At 38.3% G+C, this 18,439-nt stretch overlaps 1 protein-coding gene across 1 annotated transcript in view; it reads right to left on the reverse strand.

The window, feature by feature from the left end:
• The window catches only part of LOC131151751 (7-hydroxymethyl chlorophyll a reductase, chloroplastic), a 97,418-nt gene extending 86,615 nt beyond the window's left edge, over nucleotides 1-10,803 (reverse strand). Inside the window, exons 1-4 of the mRNA XM_058103153.1 lie at nucleotides 10,506-10,803; nucleotides 10,330-10,432; nucleotides 10,045-10,129; nucleotides 1,881-1,992 (exon numbers count right to left, since the gene is read on the reverse strand). Coding sequence (XP_057959136.1) covers nucleotides 1,881-1,992; nucleotides 10,045-10,129; nucleotides 10,330-10,432; nucleotides 10,506-10,584 — 379 coding nt within the window. The 5' untranslated portion in view covers nucleotides 10,585-10,803. The remainder of the gene's footprint in view (nucleotides 1-1,880; nucleotides 1,993-10,044; nucleotides 10,130-10,329; nucleotides 10,433-10,505) is intronic.
• Nucleotides 10,804-18,439: the final 7,636 nt, after the last annotated feature.

An 18,439-nucleotide genomic window follows, 5' to 3' on the forward strand; every position in this document is an offset into this window, starting at 1 on the left:
AGCTTGTCCCAAAAGGAACTTGTCCCGAAAGGAGCTCCTTAGAGAAAGCCTAGAAGGACCATAAACTGAAGAAACCCACCATTAACGCCGGTCTTTCACCTCTAACAAGGCAGAAATGGAAAAGAAATGTACTAGGTTGTCCACTATGGATATGGTATAGGAGTTGTGGAACACAAGAATGCCCCCCGTTGACCCTTAAGAGGGTACAAAGACCCGGATCTTGTTTCACCCTTCCCAAATCCCCCTAACGATCTCCCCATCAACTGATTCAAGCTTAGCCTATTGAATCAAAACAATGTCAAGAGAACTCCTACCCAAAACCTCCCTAACCAAGCTTCTCCTCCTAATGTCCCCAAGACCCCTTATGTTCCAACTTACAATCTTCATAATCTAACTCGTTTACTCCCTCTCCCTGTTCCTTTTCCACCCCCATAATTGATGGAAGAAATCAGATTTTTTAATTCTTTCTTAACCTTTTTCTTTCTCCTTTCATATGTTCTAGGACTCAATCCCAATCTAACCTCAGTTCTAGCAGGATTCACAAGTTTCAAACCCAGGTCATTGAGGAGTTTGTTTGGATTTGCGCAGTCACTCTCACTACCCTCTAGACAAAAAGCAAAGGCACTGCCCCTAGCAAAACCTTCCTTCTAGCACACAAGATCAAAAGAAAGAGGGGACTGAGAGGGAAGAGGAAGGATACCTTTTCCAGATTTGGATGAGTTCTGATAGGTCAAAGGAATAGCTGTCTCTTCATCAATACCCCTCCCAGAATTATGAAGATTTTCAGCAAGGTCCACCTTTACAAGAGTACGCTCAGGAACAGGGGACAAAAGCCCCTTTTCACTCAATTCTATGCTCTAGTCTGAGTTGTGCTTTGTAGTACCATCATCCTCATGCTCAGTGATAGAAGACAAATGAAAAGTCTCATCTCCTAGATGCTGAATGTCTTGCAAGGGAAAGAAGCTCTTCTTTGGTATCTCCTCCTCTGAGAATTGATCCCAATCACACTCTCCTTCCATGACTAAATCGGCCTGCAGCTGGTCGACCAACAAATCATTTTCAAAGTCACAGAAACTGCTTAGATCATCTTCCAAATATGAGATCTTTTCCTCAACTTCATCACCCCCATGGTGAGGTACTAGGCAAAGCACATAATGTAATTTGGATTGTTGGAGAAGCAGAATACCACCTTGCTTATCCCACTATCATACCCAGAGAAATGTTGAAAAGAATGTAAAGCAGTAATAAGCAAGATGAGTTCATTAGCCTCTCCATTGTTGGATCCCTAAAGAAATGAAAGTTCCATGAGATACTTCCCCCTCAACAACCAAGAAATTTACAATCAGAGCATCATGAACACTGGAGAAGCTATAAATATGAGGTATAGAAAAAGGCACATTGCTGCTCCTAAGTACTCCCAAAACTGAACTTAATTTTGGATTTATCTAACCAAAGGGAAAAAAAATAGTAAAAGTATAAGAAATGAATTTGCATTGGCTTCTAGGCAACATTATCTCCTAATTTAGCACCCCAACGGGGTGTCCATTGGCCAATTGGGTAACAAGATTCACAATCCCTTTCGGTGCAAAAGTGGTCCAACAAGTACAAATGAACAAACATTATCAAATTACTCCAACAAAATGTGACAAATCTCTTGAAGCATAAAAATCCTACAGAAAGTTAACTCATAAAATCAATGCACTTGAAAGAGCCCCAGACAATGAGCATTAAAAAAAAAGTCCAATTGCAAAAGGTAACTAGAACCCCCTCCCCCCACTCCCAAACAGCAGACTCCTGTGGAGGCCTAAAGGCTTTAGGTTTGTTGGCAAGGGTAAAAGACAAATAGGTGATTGTTAAATTTATATTTTAGAATGACATACCTTCTATAGGCTTAGTCCTACGAGCATATAACAACTCCTTATGTACCCCTAAGTATGTTTCGTCAAAGGAATTTATATTCCTCCCTCTACCATGGACAGCAGGTTCCAAGTCCTGATATAAAGAAGGAAAACAAATTAGAACATAGTTAGGGAAATTAGAAAAGAATACATGACACACAACACAAGAACAAGCATCTCAGATATTGGTTGTAACATAAACTAGCATACTAAAACTATTTACTGAGCTTCAAATAAGACTTCCTCATAAATACTACAATCAAAGTCCTACCAGTGGTTTATAGGACATGATGCATTACAAGAACAGCCCATGCATGACTTGGAATCTTGGATGTTTGCTATAACACAAACTAATCAATCTATTAAGCTTCAGACATGGCTTCCTTATTGTTAAGGCTTCATATGTGTTAGATGTTATTTATGTCTTTTAGTATTATCATTAAGTGTGTTTGTATGTTAATTAATGAGAGTTATAAAGAGTATTATTGTCATTGGAATATATTTGATTTGTATTATATACAGAGGGAGACAACTATCTTCAAGTTAGGTCATTCATCAAAATCTCAACATGGTATCAGAGCGTGATCCAACCTAAACCCTATCATACCCAGCCATCGCTGGAAAACACATTCCCGTTGCTGCCCTTCTCCGATCCACATCCACCCTTCATTATTTCACAAAAACCAACCATATAGCCAAAAACAAAACCCTCCAAAGCCTACCCCTCTCCCCCCCAAACAAAACCCCAACGCCAAAGACAGCCCCATGCGCTGCCATGCGCCGGCCAACTGCTGACAGTGCCGACCCCACACGCTGGCGCATGAGAGAGTTTCCAACTACCTTTTTCTTTTTTCCTCTGCCATGTTCTGATTCCTTCTCTAGACAATATAATCAAGCTGATGGGCATGTTTTTTGCTCAAAAATCCAACCTTTTTCGACCATGCACTTGTGGTAATCTGTTAATTTCTGTTCGATGTTTGTAAAAGCTTCTTTTTGAGTTTCTTGGAGCAATGGCAATGTTCATAAGTTAAGTTGTGAGGCTGTGGCAGTGCTATATCAGTAGGTGAGTTGTTCACCTCATCCATGGTTGTGTCAGTGCTTCACATAGTTTGTGATTGTGCAGATTAGTTTTGATTGTTCTTCTTGTTTGACATTGGTGTGGCTGCCAATTTGTGAGTGTTGGTAAGGAGTCTACAAATCCCAAAAATATGTTTCACAATGGAGTCTATAAATCCCAAAAATATGTTTCCTACATTGCTGCCACAGACAATAACTCAAAAGTTGGATGGAAAGAATTATGTTCAATGGTCTAAAGTTGTTAGGGTTTATCTAGCAAGATTAGGAAAATCCAACCACATGGTCCAATATGATCCTTCTAATGAGAAGAGAAAAGAAGTGTGGACTCAAGAAGATGCCTTAATTGTTTCCCTTTCATGGAATTCGATGGAGCCACAGATTGTTGAATGTGTATGCTTCTATATATGTGCAAGGAGATTTGGGATTATGCCAAGCTTCTATACTCTAGCAACATCACATGTATGTATGATTTATCCCAAGAGTAATTTCGGTTACAACAAGGAGATAAGAGCATTGCAAATTATTTTGAAGAGATGAGGTGTATTCATGAGGAGCTTAACGTCGTGCAACCTATAACTTCTGACGTTCGTGAGATGAAAAAGCAGAGGGAGCAGATAACAGTCCTTCGAGTTCTAATGGGCTTAAGACCCGAGTTTGAGGTTGTCCGGTCCCAAATACTTCGTAGTTCCGAGTTGCCATCATTTAGCAATGTTTATTCTCAAGTCCTTTGTGCTTTCTTTAGCACACATTATCCTGCTTTCATCTAGCTCTAAGAGGACAGCCTTTGCTACACTAGGTGATTCTAGTTCTCTACCAAATAACCACAAATGTTATCAAGGAGGTTTGAGTGGTCGTGCTAGTAGAGATGGACAACGTAGAGGCACTCCTCACAAGTGTACTCATTGTAGACAGAGTAATCATACTATTGAGTAGTGTTGGGATCTCCACAGTAGACCTTCACATGTTGCCAATTCAACCACCACCGACTCCAAACCTTTGGGACTGAGTGGGAGGCAACGAACTATATTCATGTCAGAGGGAGAGTATTCCAAGTTCCAGCAATATCAAGCGTCACAACAAGCTTCTGTTCCCATTGCATCTCTTGCCCAAACAGGTAATTCCATAGTATGACTGTCATTCAGTACTTCTCGTCCTAGTCCTTGGGTCATAGACTCCGCTGCCACTAATCATGTCATAGGTATACCTAATTTCTTCTCTACTCTTCAATATCTTGCAAATTTACCTTGTGTTACTCTTGCTGATAGATCCACCATTGCAGTCAAGGGAATTGTGACTGCAAATCTCACTTCTTCTACTTCTCTTCCTTCGATTTTGTATCTTCCCAAGTTTCCTTTTAATCTTATGTCCATTAGCAAGATTACTAAATCCATGAATTGTTCAGTAACATTCTTTCTTGATTTTGTGGTTATTCAGGATTTGAAGACGAGAAAGACAATTAGAAAAAGGCGTGAAACTAGTGGACTTCATCACTTTGAGCTACTATCTCCTTCTACTGCCCACCCTGCTGCTACCACACCTCTCCAAATTCATTGTCGTCTTGTTCATCCTTCACTGGACAAGTTGAAACATCTTGTTCCTTATTTGAATTTTATGTCTAGTCTTGATTGTGAGTCTTGTCATTTGGGAAAGCACCATCGTGTCCCTTTCACTTCTCGAGTCAATAAATGGGTTGCAAGCCCTTTCATGTTAGTCCATTCTAATGTTTGGGGTCCTAGTAGAGTTGTGTCCAAGTTGGGTTTCCTGTACTTTGTAACCTTTGTGGATGATTATTCAAGAATGACTCAACTATATTTAACAAAAGATCATTCTAATTTATTTCATATATTTTGTGCCTTTTGCTATAAAATAAAACTCAATTTGGTTTTCCAGTTCGAATACTTCGAAGTGATAATGCTAAAGAGTATTTCAGTTCACAATTTTCTACTTATTACTCATTTTGGTATTATCCATCAATCATCCTGTGCCCACACTCAACAAAATGGGATTGTAAAGAGGAAAATAAGGCATATCCTTGAAATCACTCGCTCCTTAATTTATCAAATGCATGTACCTAAAGTGTTTTGGAGTGATGTTGTACTTACTATTTTCTATTTGATCAACAGGATGCCATCCTCTGTTCTTAGTGGTAAAATTCCCTACTCCATTCTCTTTCCTAATTCACCATTATTCCCTCTCCCACCTCACATAATCAAGTGTGTCTCCTTTGTTCATCAACAACTCCTAGGGTGGATAAGTTGGATCCTCGTGCTATAAAGTGTCTTTTTGGGCTACTCATATATTCAAAAGGGATATTGTTGTTATAGTCTTGTGTTGCATTGCTTCTTTGCTTCTGTAAATGTTACCTTTTTTGAGTCTACACCTTACTACACCCAGTCCCTGAGTGCTTCTAAGCTCAATGAGTCTCTTCCTCTACCTAATCTTCTAGATTCTACTTTTTTTTCCTTGGCCAACCGACCACCTAAGTCTCCAAGTAGTTCAAGTTCTTCTCATCATCTAGATCATCCTAATTAGCAGGTGTATTCACGATGGTGACTCCAAGGAAGAGAGTCCCCTTTAGCTTCTGCTACCACGCCTTTGGTTTCCTCGTCTGATAATCATATTTCTCATGATGTTGATCCTCCCATTGTTGTTCGAAAGGTAAATATACATGTAGCCAACATCCCATTTCAACAATGTTTGTTATGACTTCATATCACCCTCCTATTATTGTTTTAACTATGTGTGTTATGACTTCTTATCACCCTCCTATTATTGTTTTGTTACTGCTCTATCATTTACTATCCTTCCTAAATCTGTTTCCAAGGCCTTATAGCCCACTCTAGGTGGAGGAATGCTATGGTTAAACAGATGAATGCTTTACAGGACAATGGCACTTAGGACTTGGTATCTCTTCCTCCTAACAAGTCTGCGGTTGGTTGTCGCCGGGTATATATTGTGAAAGTCAACCTTGATGATTCTGTGGCTCGTCTAAAGGTCCGTCTTGCTGCTAAGGGGTATACTCAATTGTATGGTTTGGATTATTCCAGCACCTTTTCTCCAGTTGCCAAACTTACATCTGTTCATCTCCTTGGCTACTACTTGTCAGTGACCTTTGCATCAATTAAATGTGAAGAATGCCTTCTTGCATGGTGACCTTAAGGAGGAGGTCTATATGGAGCAACCACCTGGGTTGTTGCTCAAGCGGAGTCAGGTTTATTGTGTCTGCTCAAGAAGGCACAATTTAAAACAGTCTCCCAAACCATGGCTTGGTTGTATCAGTGTTGCAGTACTTGAGTTTGGTCTTCAACGTGTGCAGTGGATCATTCTGTGTTTCATCTTCATACTTCATCAAGTCCTTCTTGTTGTATTTGTGAATGATATTGTTATTATAGGTGATGATGATAAAGGTATTCAAAGTCTCAAGCTTTTTCTAAAGACTATGTTTCAAACTAAAGATTTGGGACTGCTGAAATATTTCTTGGGTATAGAATTATCCAAATCTCATGCGGGAACTGTTTTGTTATAGAGGAAGTATGTTCTTGATCTGTTAACAGATCCTTTGGATCCAAACCGACTAACACACCCATGGATCCTAACAGCAAGTTAATGTTGAATATGGGTGATTTGCTGCCTAATCTTGGACAATACCAAAGACTTGTTGGAAAATTGAATTAGCTCACAGTCACTCGATCAGATATATTTTTTGCAACAAATGTTGTGAGTCAATTTCTAGATTCTCCAAGGACAAGCCATTGGGACACAGTCATTCGCATCTTGAGATATCTCAAAGGTGCACCTGGGAAAGGTCTTTTATATCGTGATCAAGGTCACACTTATATTCATGGATACACAGATGCAGATTGGGCTAGATCGCCTTCCAACCGGACATTCACAACCAGGTACTGTATCTTGATTGCAGGTAATTAGGCTTCTTGGAAGAGTAAGAAACAAATTGTGGTGGCGAGGTCAAGTTCTAAATCAGAATATAGAGCTATGACTTACACTACTTCTAAACTTGTTTAGTTGAAGAACATGTTGGAAGAATTGGGCTTTTCACATTCTCATCCTAATTTGTAGGTGTATTCACGACGGCAGCTCCAAGGAAGAGAGTCACCTCTAGCTTCTTCTACCAGGCCTTTGGTTTCTTCATCCGATGATCATACTTCCCATGATGTTGATCCTCCTATTGCTGTTTGGAAAGGTAAATGCACATGTACTCAACACCCCATTTCCAACTATGTTTCTTATGACTCCTTATCACCCTCCTATTATTGTTTTGTCACTACTCTGTCATCTACTACCCTTCCTAAATCTGTTTCGTAAGCCTTAGCCCATTCAGGGTGGAGGGATGTTATGGTTGACGAGATGAATGTTTTACATGACAATGGTACTTGGGACTTGTTACCTCTTCCTCCTGACAAGTCTATGGTTGGTTGTCGCTAGGTTTACATTGTGAAAGTCAACCCTGATGGTTCTATGGCTCATCTAAGGGCTCGTCTAGTTGCTAAGAGATACACTTAGGTGTATGGTCTAGATTATTCTGATACTTTTTCTCTTGTTGCCAAACTTACATCAATTCATCTATTCATCTCCTTGGCTAGTACTTGTCACTAGCCATTGCATCGGTTGGATGTAAAAAATTCCTTCTTGCATGGTGACCTTGAGGAGAAGGTTTGTATTGAGCAACCACCTGGGTTTGTTGCTCAAGGGGAGTCAAGCTTAGTGTCTCGGTTCAAGAAGGTTTTATATGGTTTAAAACGGTCTCCCAGATCACGTATTTGGTCGTTTCAATGTTGTAGTACTTGAGTTTGGTCTTTGATGGTGTTTTGTGAATCATTCCGTGTTTTATCGTCATACTTCATCGAGTAGGATTCTCCTCGTTGTTTATGTGGATGATATTGTTATTATAGGTGATGATGATAAAGGTATTCAGTCTCAAACTTTTTCTACATACCAAGTTTCAGACCAAAGATTTGGGACCATTGAAATACTTCTTGGGCATAGCAGTATCGAGATCTCATATCGAAACTGTTGTGTCTCACAGGAAGTATGTTCTTGATCTGTTAGATGAAACTGGCTTGTTAGGATCTAAATCGGTTGATATACCCATGGATCCTAACAGCAAGTTAATGCCAGATAGGGGTGATTTGCTACCTAATCCTCGACAATACCAGAGGCTTGTTAGAAATTTGAATTATCTCACAATTACTAGGCCGGATATATCTTTTGCAACAAGTGTTGTGAGTCAATTTCTAGATTCTCTGAGGACAAGTCATTGGGACGCAGCAATGCATCTTGAGATCTCAAAGGTGCGCCTAGGAAAGGTCATTTAAATCGTGATCAGGTTACCCTTATATCCATGGATATACTAATGTAGATTAGGCTGGATCGCCTTCCGATCGAATATGGACCACCAAGTACTATATCTTGGTTGGTGGTAATTTAGTTTCTTGGAAAAGTAAGAAACAAACTGTGGTAGCAAAGTGCTAAATCAGAATATAAAGCTATGACTCACACTATCTATGAACTTGTCTGGTTGAAGAACATGCTAGAAGAATTGGGTTTTCCGCCTTCTCAGCCTATGATGTTGATGTGTGATAATCAAGTTGCTCTTCATATTGCCTCTAACCCGGTCTTTCATGAGTGGGCAAAGCACATTGAAGTTGATTGCTACTTTGTTCGGGAGAAACTAGTGCAAAAGCTCGTTACAACCGCTTATGTGAAGCCGAACATGCAGCTTGCTGATTTGTTTACCAAAGCATTGGGGGTGCTCGTATTAGATTCATTTGTAACAAGCTAGGAGCTTATGACATTTATGCTCCAGCTTGAGGAGGAGTGTTAGATGTTATATATGTCTTTTAGTATTATTATTATTGAGTGTGTTAGTATATTAATTAGTGAGAGTTGGCAAGAGTATTATTGTCATTAGAATGTATTTAAAATTGTGTTATATATAGAGGGAGAGACCTATCTTCAAGTTAGATCATTCATTTTAATCAAATCTTAACAATTATTATTATATTATATCAACATTTCATTAAATTATATTACAATGTATTGTATTATTTCAACAGACTATTGTGTTTATTATAATTTATTGGCTTATAACATATTATTATCACACATTATTATGATTTTCATAATAATAAACTTTTATAATATTGAAAATATAGAGCAATATTATACGATGTTATATATAACAATACAATATCATCATATTAAAATATAATAACATACTTGATTACAATATCATAGAATATTATGATACTATAATATTATAATAAAATAATAGAATATTATAATATTTAAAAAAACATATTTTTGTATTATCAAATTATATTTTAGAATATTGTAATACAAATTATTAAAATTATATATATACATACAATATATGATAACATATGATATATTACAACATGATATTATTTTATTATATGTATAACATTTTTTTTTTTTTCCTGAAAAGATGGTATCTAAGACCCTTTGAAAACTAATTAATCCACCAAGATAACGGAAAGTCGTAACCCCCAAGACTTCATCCTTGACATTTTAACCAAAAGGGTCTCAAGTTTACCATATTATCACATTCTTGGGAGCATGTTTTCTAATACTACCAAACACTCTTTTAACTTCCAATACTAAAAACAAACAGTAGTCGTTAAGTTCAGCACTTTTTTTCCCTAATTCAGTACTGATCAAATAAAGAACAATTATTGGTAGGATTTGAAATCCACCAATCCCAAGATGCTATATTGATAGCTGAACCCATTAAAATAATGTGGGACCCATATTATCAAACCCACACTAACCATACCTCTTAATTGTGCAGGTCCAAATATCTTGTAATTGGTAGGTCCTAAACCTCGCATGGAGTAATCATTCCTAACAAGTCTTTCTCACTTTTCTAACTCTTGAATCACCCTCACATAAATGCTAAATAGGCACAAAGAACACAGCCGGAGAAGAGAGACAAGCATGAATGAGAATAATCCAAATTAGCAATTTCAAACACTGAAAATTAAATTTTCAGAGGAAATTCAAGATTAATTTGAGAAGTGTAAGAACTTACTTCAATTTTAGACATGCCATCTCCTAAGAAAGCACATGCATCCTTCACGTGCGCAATGTAATACGTATCGCACAGTCCGCATCGACTTCAAAATAACTCCCAAAAAAAAAAAAATTAAAAAGAAAAAAGAATAAAATAACTTAATTAGGACCCCTAAATATAAACTGTAAAACCCTCAAATATACATCAAAGGAATTCGAGAAAGCCGAAAAAATATCAAATTTAACGGAAAGAGAAAGAGAGAAAGAATGGACGAGTATGGAAGAAAATGGAGCTGGACGAAACCTGCAATGGTCCTTAGCAGGGTAAGTGCCTCCCGGAGGAATGGGTCTGGATCGTTTTCTCCAGTCATCTCTCAACTTTACCGATTTTGAGGTCGAGTTCGCACCTGTCCGAAAGACGTAAGAATGGCAATGATTTCGGATACACCAACAGTAGCTACAGAGAGGTAGAGAGAGAACCTTCGGTAGTTGAAGAAGATGAAGACAGGACACAGAGTGAGACTGGAGAGGAAGAGAAATTGGAGAAGAGCGAACACATTTGCAGCAGAGAGTGAAACGGGGGTAAGGTCCTTCTTCGCTTCTGTTATACACCCACCACAAACGTAATACGTTTAACGGTAGCGTGGGCCTGAGAACTTTATTTAATTATCATCAAGGACAGTGGATAGGAGAGCTCTCCACACTGACTCGAGCAAAATTTTAGGAGGCAAGAGTACAAAATGGAGGATAAAAGAATTCCAATGGTATTGTTGGAGTTGAATGTTACGTTACAACTAAATATTTTATAGTTTATTTGAACAATTCAAGAATTGAATTAAAATAAAGAGAAAAATAAATTTATGTAGGAGGATGGATTGGTTATTTAATGGCGGTCAATCGATCCTTATTTTTTCTGCTTTTTTTGCAGATGCACAAAAAGTTTTTTGACACCACCCAATAACGGTGGATTGGTCCCATAAGCGATCAACAATTTTAGACAATTTGTAAAATTTTGAATTTTTTATTTGATTACTATTAAATCGTGGTCGCCGGTAACCTCACGTAACGGTCTCAAGTGTCGCAAGACACGGAAGATGCAGGTGTTACGTAACAGGAAGAGAGCCTAATGGTCGTAAATTTTTTTTACGCATGCACAACCATGCCAAAATTGAAAATAAGCATGAAATCCATTAATACATAATTTTAAATGAATTTTGACTACTTTTATTCAACATACAAATGCTTTTTAATAGGTAATATGATTTTATATTAATTTTAGTATGATATATATATATATATATATATATATTATAGTTGCATTACTTTAATGGGTAAAAAAATGTAAAAATGAAATTAAAATGAAGAATTATTTAATTAAAGACATAAAATTGCTAGAAATGAGTCAATACTCAATATACACACACATAAATTTGAAAAATAATTGGTATCAATAGTTGAATATATGAATACAATATTACAAATTTATAACATGTCTCATGTTATCACAAAAAAGAATGACGTAGAGAGTTTTCATAATATACATCTCTATCCTGAGATTGGGATTGGGAATTATCCCCCCACTCTTGTGGAAATACATAGTTGAATATACCTATGTTTATGTTATTTCGTTGTTGCTCCTGAAAATCTACTTGTGAAAATCCAATTGATATAGGAGATACATAATCTCCTTCTTGACCATATCTTGAATAATATCCATAAGTTGGGGTTGGAGCTACCTCTAGGTAGTGTGTAGAAGAAGATTCACTAGATCGTGACCCACTAGGATAAAGATGAGACGCATAATATGGATCATAATGTTGAGGTGGTTTATATGCTGGATAAGGTCCATATGATTGTGATGATGAATCATCTAAACCAAAGACGCCAAAACTATAAACCACACCATATGAAACTTCAGAAGAATCACTATCTTGGTGTCGGTGAGTTCTTCTTGTTTTTGCACCATGACTCCCATTGGGGCCACTACTAGTAGCACTCCTCCTCTTGGGTTGTAAAGATTGATACTCTGGAGGAATACCCATGTCATGACCCAAAAATTTCACTCTATATATATTTGTTTTAAAATAATATGATATGTCTGCTCTGATACCAAATATAATACACACATAATCAACCCGGACCAAAGTGAGGTACCAAGGATATACCTATCCATAAATGCTTACTATCTAGGCAGCAGAAAATATAAAAATACCCAAACCTTATATATACAATACCAGAGTGATATAACCTCTATACATATACAAATACATCCCCAATAATCCATGAAATACCCTAGGGATTATACAAAAACATATCTCCCAAGTCAACGAGAAGATACCAAGAGGGGATTTTTGGAAGTCTGAAATTCGTCGACGATGGGTGCAGGTTCGTCGACGAACTTTCTTCAGGATTCGTCTCGTTCGTCGACGAGATGACGTGTCTCGTCAACGAATCCAGACCTATAAGTACTTCTAAAATTGGATTTTGACAGAATTTTTCAGCGCAAAATCACCCTCTCTCTCTCTCTCTCTCTCTCTCTCTCTCTCTCTAAAATGCTTCCCTCCCCTTCTCTCTTCGATCCCGGCTAGGTTTCTCACCGGATCGAAGATCTGAGGCAACCATGACGCTCCTAGTGAAGTTCTCTGCAAGTATACCGGAGCTGATCGTTGGTGGAGTTGGTTTGAAATTCATCCCAATTTCAGGATAAGACAATTTATTCAGTATTAGCTTTCCCTATAGTTATAATAAGTGTTGTATGCAAAGAAATACTGATATTTTGTTTTGGGAGATGTTGTTTTCAGGATGTTGAGCAGGGAACCCTACGGGTATAGGGCCTGAATTTAGTAGGGGTTTTTTAGAATCTAGGTAAGGGAAATATGTTATGCTATAGATTTCTAATAAGTATATCAGAGGATTTTGAAAGTGTATTTACAAGCATGTAGATCAGATTATTTTTCCATAATATCATGAATACTATTTTTACAGTAGAATGACAGAAACGAAGCATAAGATTTTAATTATACAGTCGTGTGGCCTAAGTTTATTATAGTTTAATATGTTGATTGCGAAATTTTACAGATATCTAGATATACAGTTTATTAAAAGAAATCATGATTTACAGTATTATTTAGAGTAACATGATTCTAAACCATAACACTCAGACAGATATTTCAGATACTATACACAGATATTACATATAAATATTACAAATAGTACAAACAGATATTACAGACAGTTTATACAGATAGATTATATAGTCAGATATACAGTTATAGCATAAAGATGCTATAGTTATGTTATTTAGATATTTCAATATTTATAGTACAGAATTATAGTATTATAGTTGTTTTGAAATCATGTTAAAAGCAACAAGATAAGTATATTTGTATATATAGTATTACACAGTATCAAATCCCTGTGGATATTATAGATAGATACAGACAGCAAAGCACGGTACCGTTGCTATTTCAGACACGTGCAACCACATAACTTAGATAGTATGTGGATTTCTTCTAACCGTGCGAGGAGAGATTGCAGTCTCCCCAACATGCTAGGTTGAGGTAGCCCGTTAGAAGAGATAGAGGTATGATTGGTCTGGAGTGATTGCAGCGAGCCAGATTTATACAAATTGGCGGATGTTAGAGATACAGATTGACTTGCCTCGTAGGCCAGCCAGAGTAAGTCTAGCCTACGGGCCACACAACCCTATCATGAGGGAATATATCATGATATATAGATCCCAAGGTATAGCAGAAGTTCCTATGTACAGATATATCACACATCAGTAGTTATATTATTATATTTGCAGTATGCACAGATAGCAAGTTCAGATACACAGATATATTTTAAACTACATTACATGTGTTTTGTATAGTATACCAGCCTATTCATTTTTACAGTATCAGTGTTATTTCAGTTATTATATGTACAACTCAGCCACCACACACTAGTGATAACATATTTCCTCTTATTGAGTGTTGTCTCATCCCAGTGACTTATTATTTTTTAGGAGATCCAGCTAGGCGAGCAGATCAGGCTTGCGGGTAGAGGTTGCTTTGGTGTTGCCCTTGCTGAGAAGGTAGGTGTGTTTTTGGTACCGGTGAGTTGGGGTAGATCCCAAGTTTTTGATGTTGTCACTGGGTATTACGTGCTGTAAATATACTCTAGAATATTATAGTTTTCTACTATTGTATATAGTAGTTCCTAGTTTATGTATACCGCTGCTTAGATATGTACGATGTATAGAGTTTCCTTGGTGCATCTTTGAGCCTGAGGTATTATCAGTAGAATTTCAGACAGATGATATTTATGATATACAGGAAAAAAAATGTTAAATAAATAGAAGGTTGTTACAGTTTGGTATCAGAGTTTAGGTTGCTAGGTCCTATAGACTCTAGAATGCAGTGGAAACAATACCAGAATATAAGAAAAGAATTCAAGATTTTGTTCAGTGATCTGAATACAGGATTTTCGTGGTGGTTTTTGTGTTTTTCATGGGGTGACGATTTTAGGAAAACCTTAGTAAACTACTGACGAGTCATGTGTTTGGGTTGCAAGATTGGATTTTAGGTTAGGAACAAGGAAGTTGATAAAAGAGAAATTGAAGTTTTAGTTGAATGAATAGATTAGATTTGTGCTGGAGATAGGGTTTTGAAATGGTGTTTTGTATTTTTAGGATGGATCCAGGGAGTAATGGTACAGATGTTGGAGGTGATAGACCAGGACCCTCTAGTATGGGAGGTGGAGATACAGATGTCGTATTATGCAGTGTCACTCAGCAGGTGATGGCTGAGATGGCTAGGAGCGGAGGAGAGCATGGCTGCACGATCGAGTAGTTTACGTTGATGAAGCCTCCTTCTTTTGTTGGAGGACCTGACCCGATTGTAGTTGAGAATTGGGTTCAGAATGTTAAGGAGATTTTAGCAGTACCGACAAGTATAGACGAACAGAAAGTGGCATTTGCGACTTTTAAACTGACAGGAGAAGTAAAGTGCTGGTGGAGATCAGCGTAATTTATTGAGGAGCAGAGGCCAGATCCAGTGTCAGTGTCATGGAGTAGATTCAAGGAATTATTCTTCGAGCAATATTTCCCTACTATCGTTCGGAGCATGAAGGTAGTAGAATTCTTGTATTTGACTCAGGGTTTGATGACAGTGACACAGTCTGCTACACGATTTGTTGAGTTGTACCGTTTCACCCCATATTTGGCACCAAACGAAGAGAAAAAAGCAAGAAAGTTTGAAGAAGGTCTAAAGCAGAGTTTGTTTGAGTAAGTTATCGGCTTTCGAGCTCAGACGTTTGCAGAGGTGGTGGATAGAGCTGCTATTATTGAGAGTGGTATGCAAAGGAGTGCTGCAGCTCAGAGTTAGAAGAAGAGGTCCACACCTCAGGATTTTTAGTTGAGCTCTAGCCGAGGGCCATGGAGAGGAGATCGTTATGGAGGTGGTCAGGGATGGATGACGGGTTGCAGTGCTTCTCAGGGTGGACTAGCTATTCCTACCTGTGCTAAATGTGGCCGTACACATCCAGGTGAATGTAGGATGGGTAAGGATGTCTGCTACAGATGCAGGAGACTCGAGCATAGATCTTAGTCGTGTCAGTGATTTCCAACACAAGCACTAGCTCCCACACCGTATTGGGGTGATTATCAAGCACCCCATGGGGGCCAATAGAGGAATACTGCATCGACAAGAGTGTACGCGTTGACACCGGGTGATGCCGATGCAACTAGAGACATAGTGACAGGTATCCTTATTGCTTTTTCATATAAATTTGTTGTTTTATTTGATACAGATGCCACCCACTCTTTTATTTCATCGGTATATGCAAAATTAACGGGGTATGAGGGACAATTGTTGGATATTAAGTTAGTTGTAGCTACGCCGACTGGGTCAGTGGTGAGATGCAGGAGGGTACTTAGGGACTTTCCAGTGACTATTCAGGAGAAAATATTATCAGCTAATTTGGTGATATTAGATATGCGGGGTTTGATATAATTTTGGGTATGGATTGGTTGGCAGTTAATCACGCTAGTATTGACTGTCATTTGAAAGAAGTGATTTTTAGACCTCCAGGCGAGCAAGAATACATGTTTCTTGGTTCATGGGTTCGTTCTTCACCACAACTTACTTCAGCTATTCAGGTGAGGAAATTGAATCAAGAAGGCTTCCAGGGATTTTTCGCCTACATAAAGGAGTTTCCAAAAGAAGAACTGACACAAGCTGACATCCCTGTGGTTAGAGAATTTTCAGACTTATTTCTAGAAGAATTACCTAATTTTCCACTAGACCGTGAAGTTGAGTTTACTGTGGATCTCCTACCGGGGTCAGCACCAGTGTCTAAAGTACCTTACCGAATGGCCCCAACTGAGTTCAAAGAATTGAAAGATCAATTGCAGAAATTTCTGGATAAGGGATTTATCAAACCCAGCGTGTCACCCTGGGAAGCACCGGTTTTAATTGTGAAAAAGAAGGATGGGACCATGAGGATGTGTATAGATTACAAAGAGATAAATAAACTGACAATTAAGAATAAATATCCTCTTCCCAGGTCGGGTTATCATTAAGTGAAAGTGAGGGCAGAAGACGTCTCCAAAACAGCGTTTTGAACGAGATATGGGCATTACGAGTTCTTGGTGATGCCATTAGGATTGACTAATGCGCCAATGGTATTCATTGATTTAATGAACCGAGTGTTCCATTAGTATTTAGACCACTTTGTGGTTGTGTTCATTGATGATATACTAGTCTACTCGAGGAGTTTTGAGGAGCACGAACATCATTTGAGGCTAGTATTGCAAACATTGAGAGAGAGAAAGTTATATGCGAAGTTCAAGAAATGTGAATTCTGGCTGAGGCAGGTTTCTTTTCTTGGTCATGTGATCTCTAAGGTAGGCGTATCTATTGATCTGAGTAAGATAGAGGCAGTGGTAAATTGGGTAAGGCCTGGAAATGTTCAAGAGGTTAGGAGTTTTTTGGGTTTAGCAGGCTATTATCGGCGTTTTGTGGATGGTTTCTCCAGTTTATCAGGTTCGTTGACGCGACTAATAAGGAAACATGTAAGATTTGAATGGACTGGTGATTATGAATCGAGCTTTCAGGAATTGAAACAGAGGTTGGTTACTACTCTAATGCTGGCTATCCCATCAGGGGAGGGCGGGTTTGTGATATAGAGTGATGCATCGTTGGAGGGACTTGGGTGCGTATTGATGCCGCACGGTAGGGTCATTGCATATGCTTCTAAACTGCTTAAATAATATGAGAAGAATTACCCTGTGCATGATCAAGAGTTAGCTGCAGTGGTATACGCTCTTAAAATCTTGAGACATTATCTCTATAGTGGAAAGTGCAAAATATTCACGTGTCACAAGAGTTTGAAATATTTCTTTACCCAGAAAGAGTTGAATATGAGGCAAAGAAGGTGGCTAGAACTTATTAAAGATTATGACTGCACTATTAGTTACCACCCTAGGAAAGCAAATGTGTTAGCAGATGCTCCGAGCAAGAAATCAGTGGGACCAGCACTGGCAGCTATAGAGATTCAGCACTCGTTCCTGATGGATTTTGAGAGACTTAGCATAGAATTAGTAGAAGATAGTCCTCACATATTTGTTGCCAACCTGGTTGTACAACCTACACTATATGAGAAGATTAAGGCCGCTTAGGGTGATGACACAGAATTGGCAGAGGTAATGGTTAGAGTACGGGATGGTCAGGGAGAGGAGTTCAGCATATCAGAAGACGGAGCCTTGCGATTTTGTACTAGGCTATGTGTTCCTGCAGATACCGAGATTAGGAGAACTATATAGGAGGAGGCTCACAAATCCCTATACACAGTCCATCACGACAGTACTAAAATGTATCGAAATCTGAGAGAGTATTTCCAGTGGAGTGGAATGAAGAGGGAAATAGTTGAATTTGTACAGCAGTGTTTGACATGCCAGTAGGTTAAGGCTGAGCACCAGAGACCAGCAGGACAATTGCAGCCACTTTTCATTCTAAAGTAGAAGTGGGATCACATTTACATGGATTTTGTTATAGGATTACCATCAGTGCGACAGAGATTGACTGTAATTTGGGTGATTGTTGATCGTTTGATGAAGACCGCCCATTTCTTCCCTATTAAAGTCGGCTATTCCATGGACAGACTGGAAGAATATATGTTCAGTAGATAGTTCGCATCCATGGTGTACTGGTATCCATAGTCTTAGACCGGGATCCTCGGTTTACTTCACGATTCTGGAAAAGTTTTTAGGGGGCTATGGGTACACAGTTGGCATTTAGTACTGCATTCCACCCCCAGATAGATGGTCAAACTGAGAGGATGATCCAGACATTAGAAGATATGCTCCGTGCATGTGTGCTAGATTTTGGAGGTAGCTGGACTCAGTTTATGACACTAGTTGAATTTGCTTA

Source organism: Malania oleifera, chromosome 3 (genome assembly GCF_029873635.1).
Source record: "Malania oleifera isolate guangnan ecotype guangnan chromosome 3, ASM2987363v1, whole genome shotgun sequence".
In the NCBI taxonomy this organism is placed as follows: Eukaryota; Viridiplantae; Streptophyta; class Magnoliopsida; order Santalales; family Ximeniaceae; genus Malania; species Malania oleifera.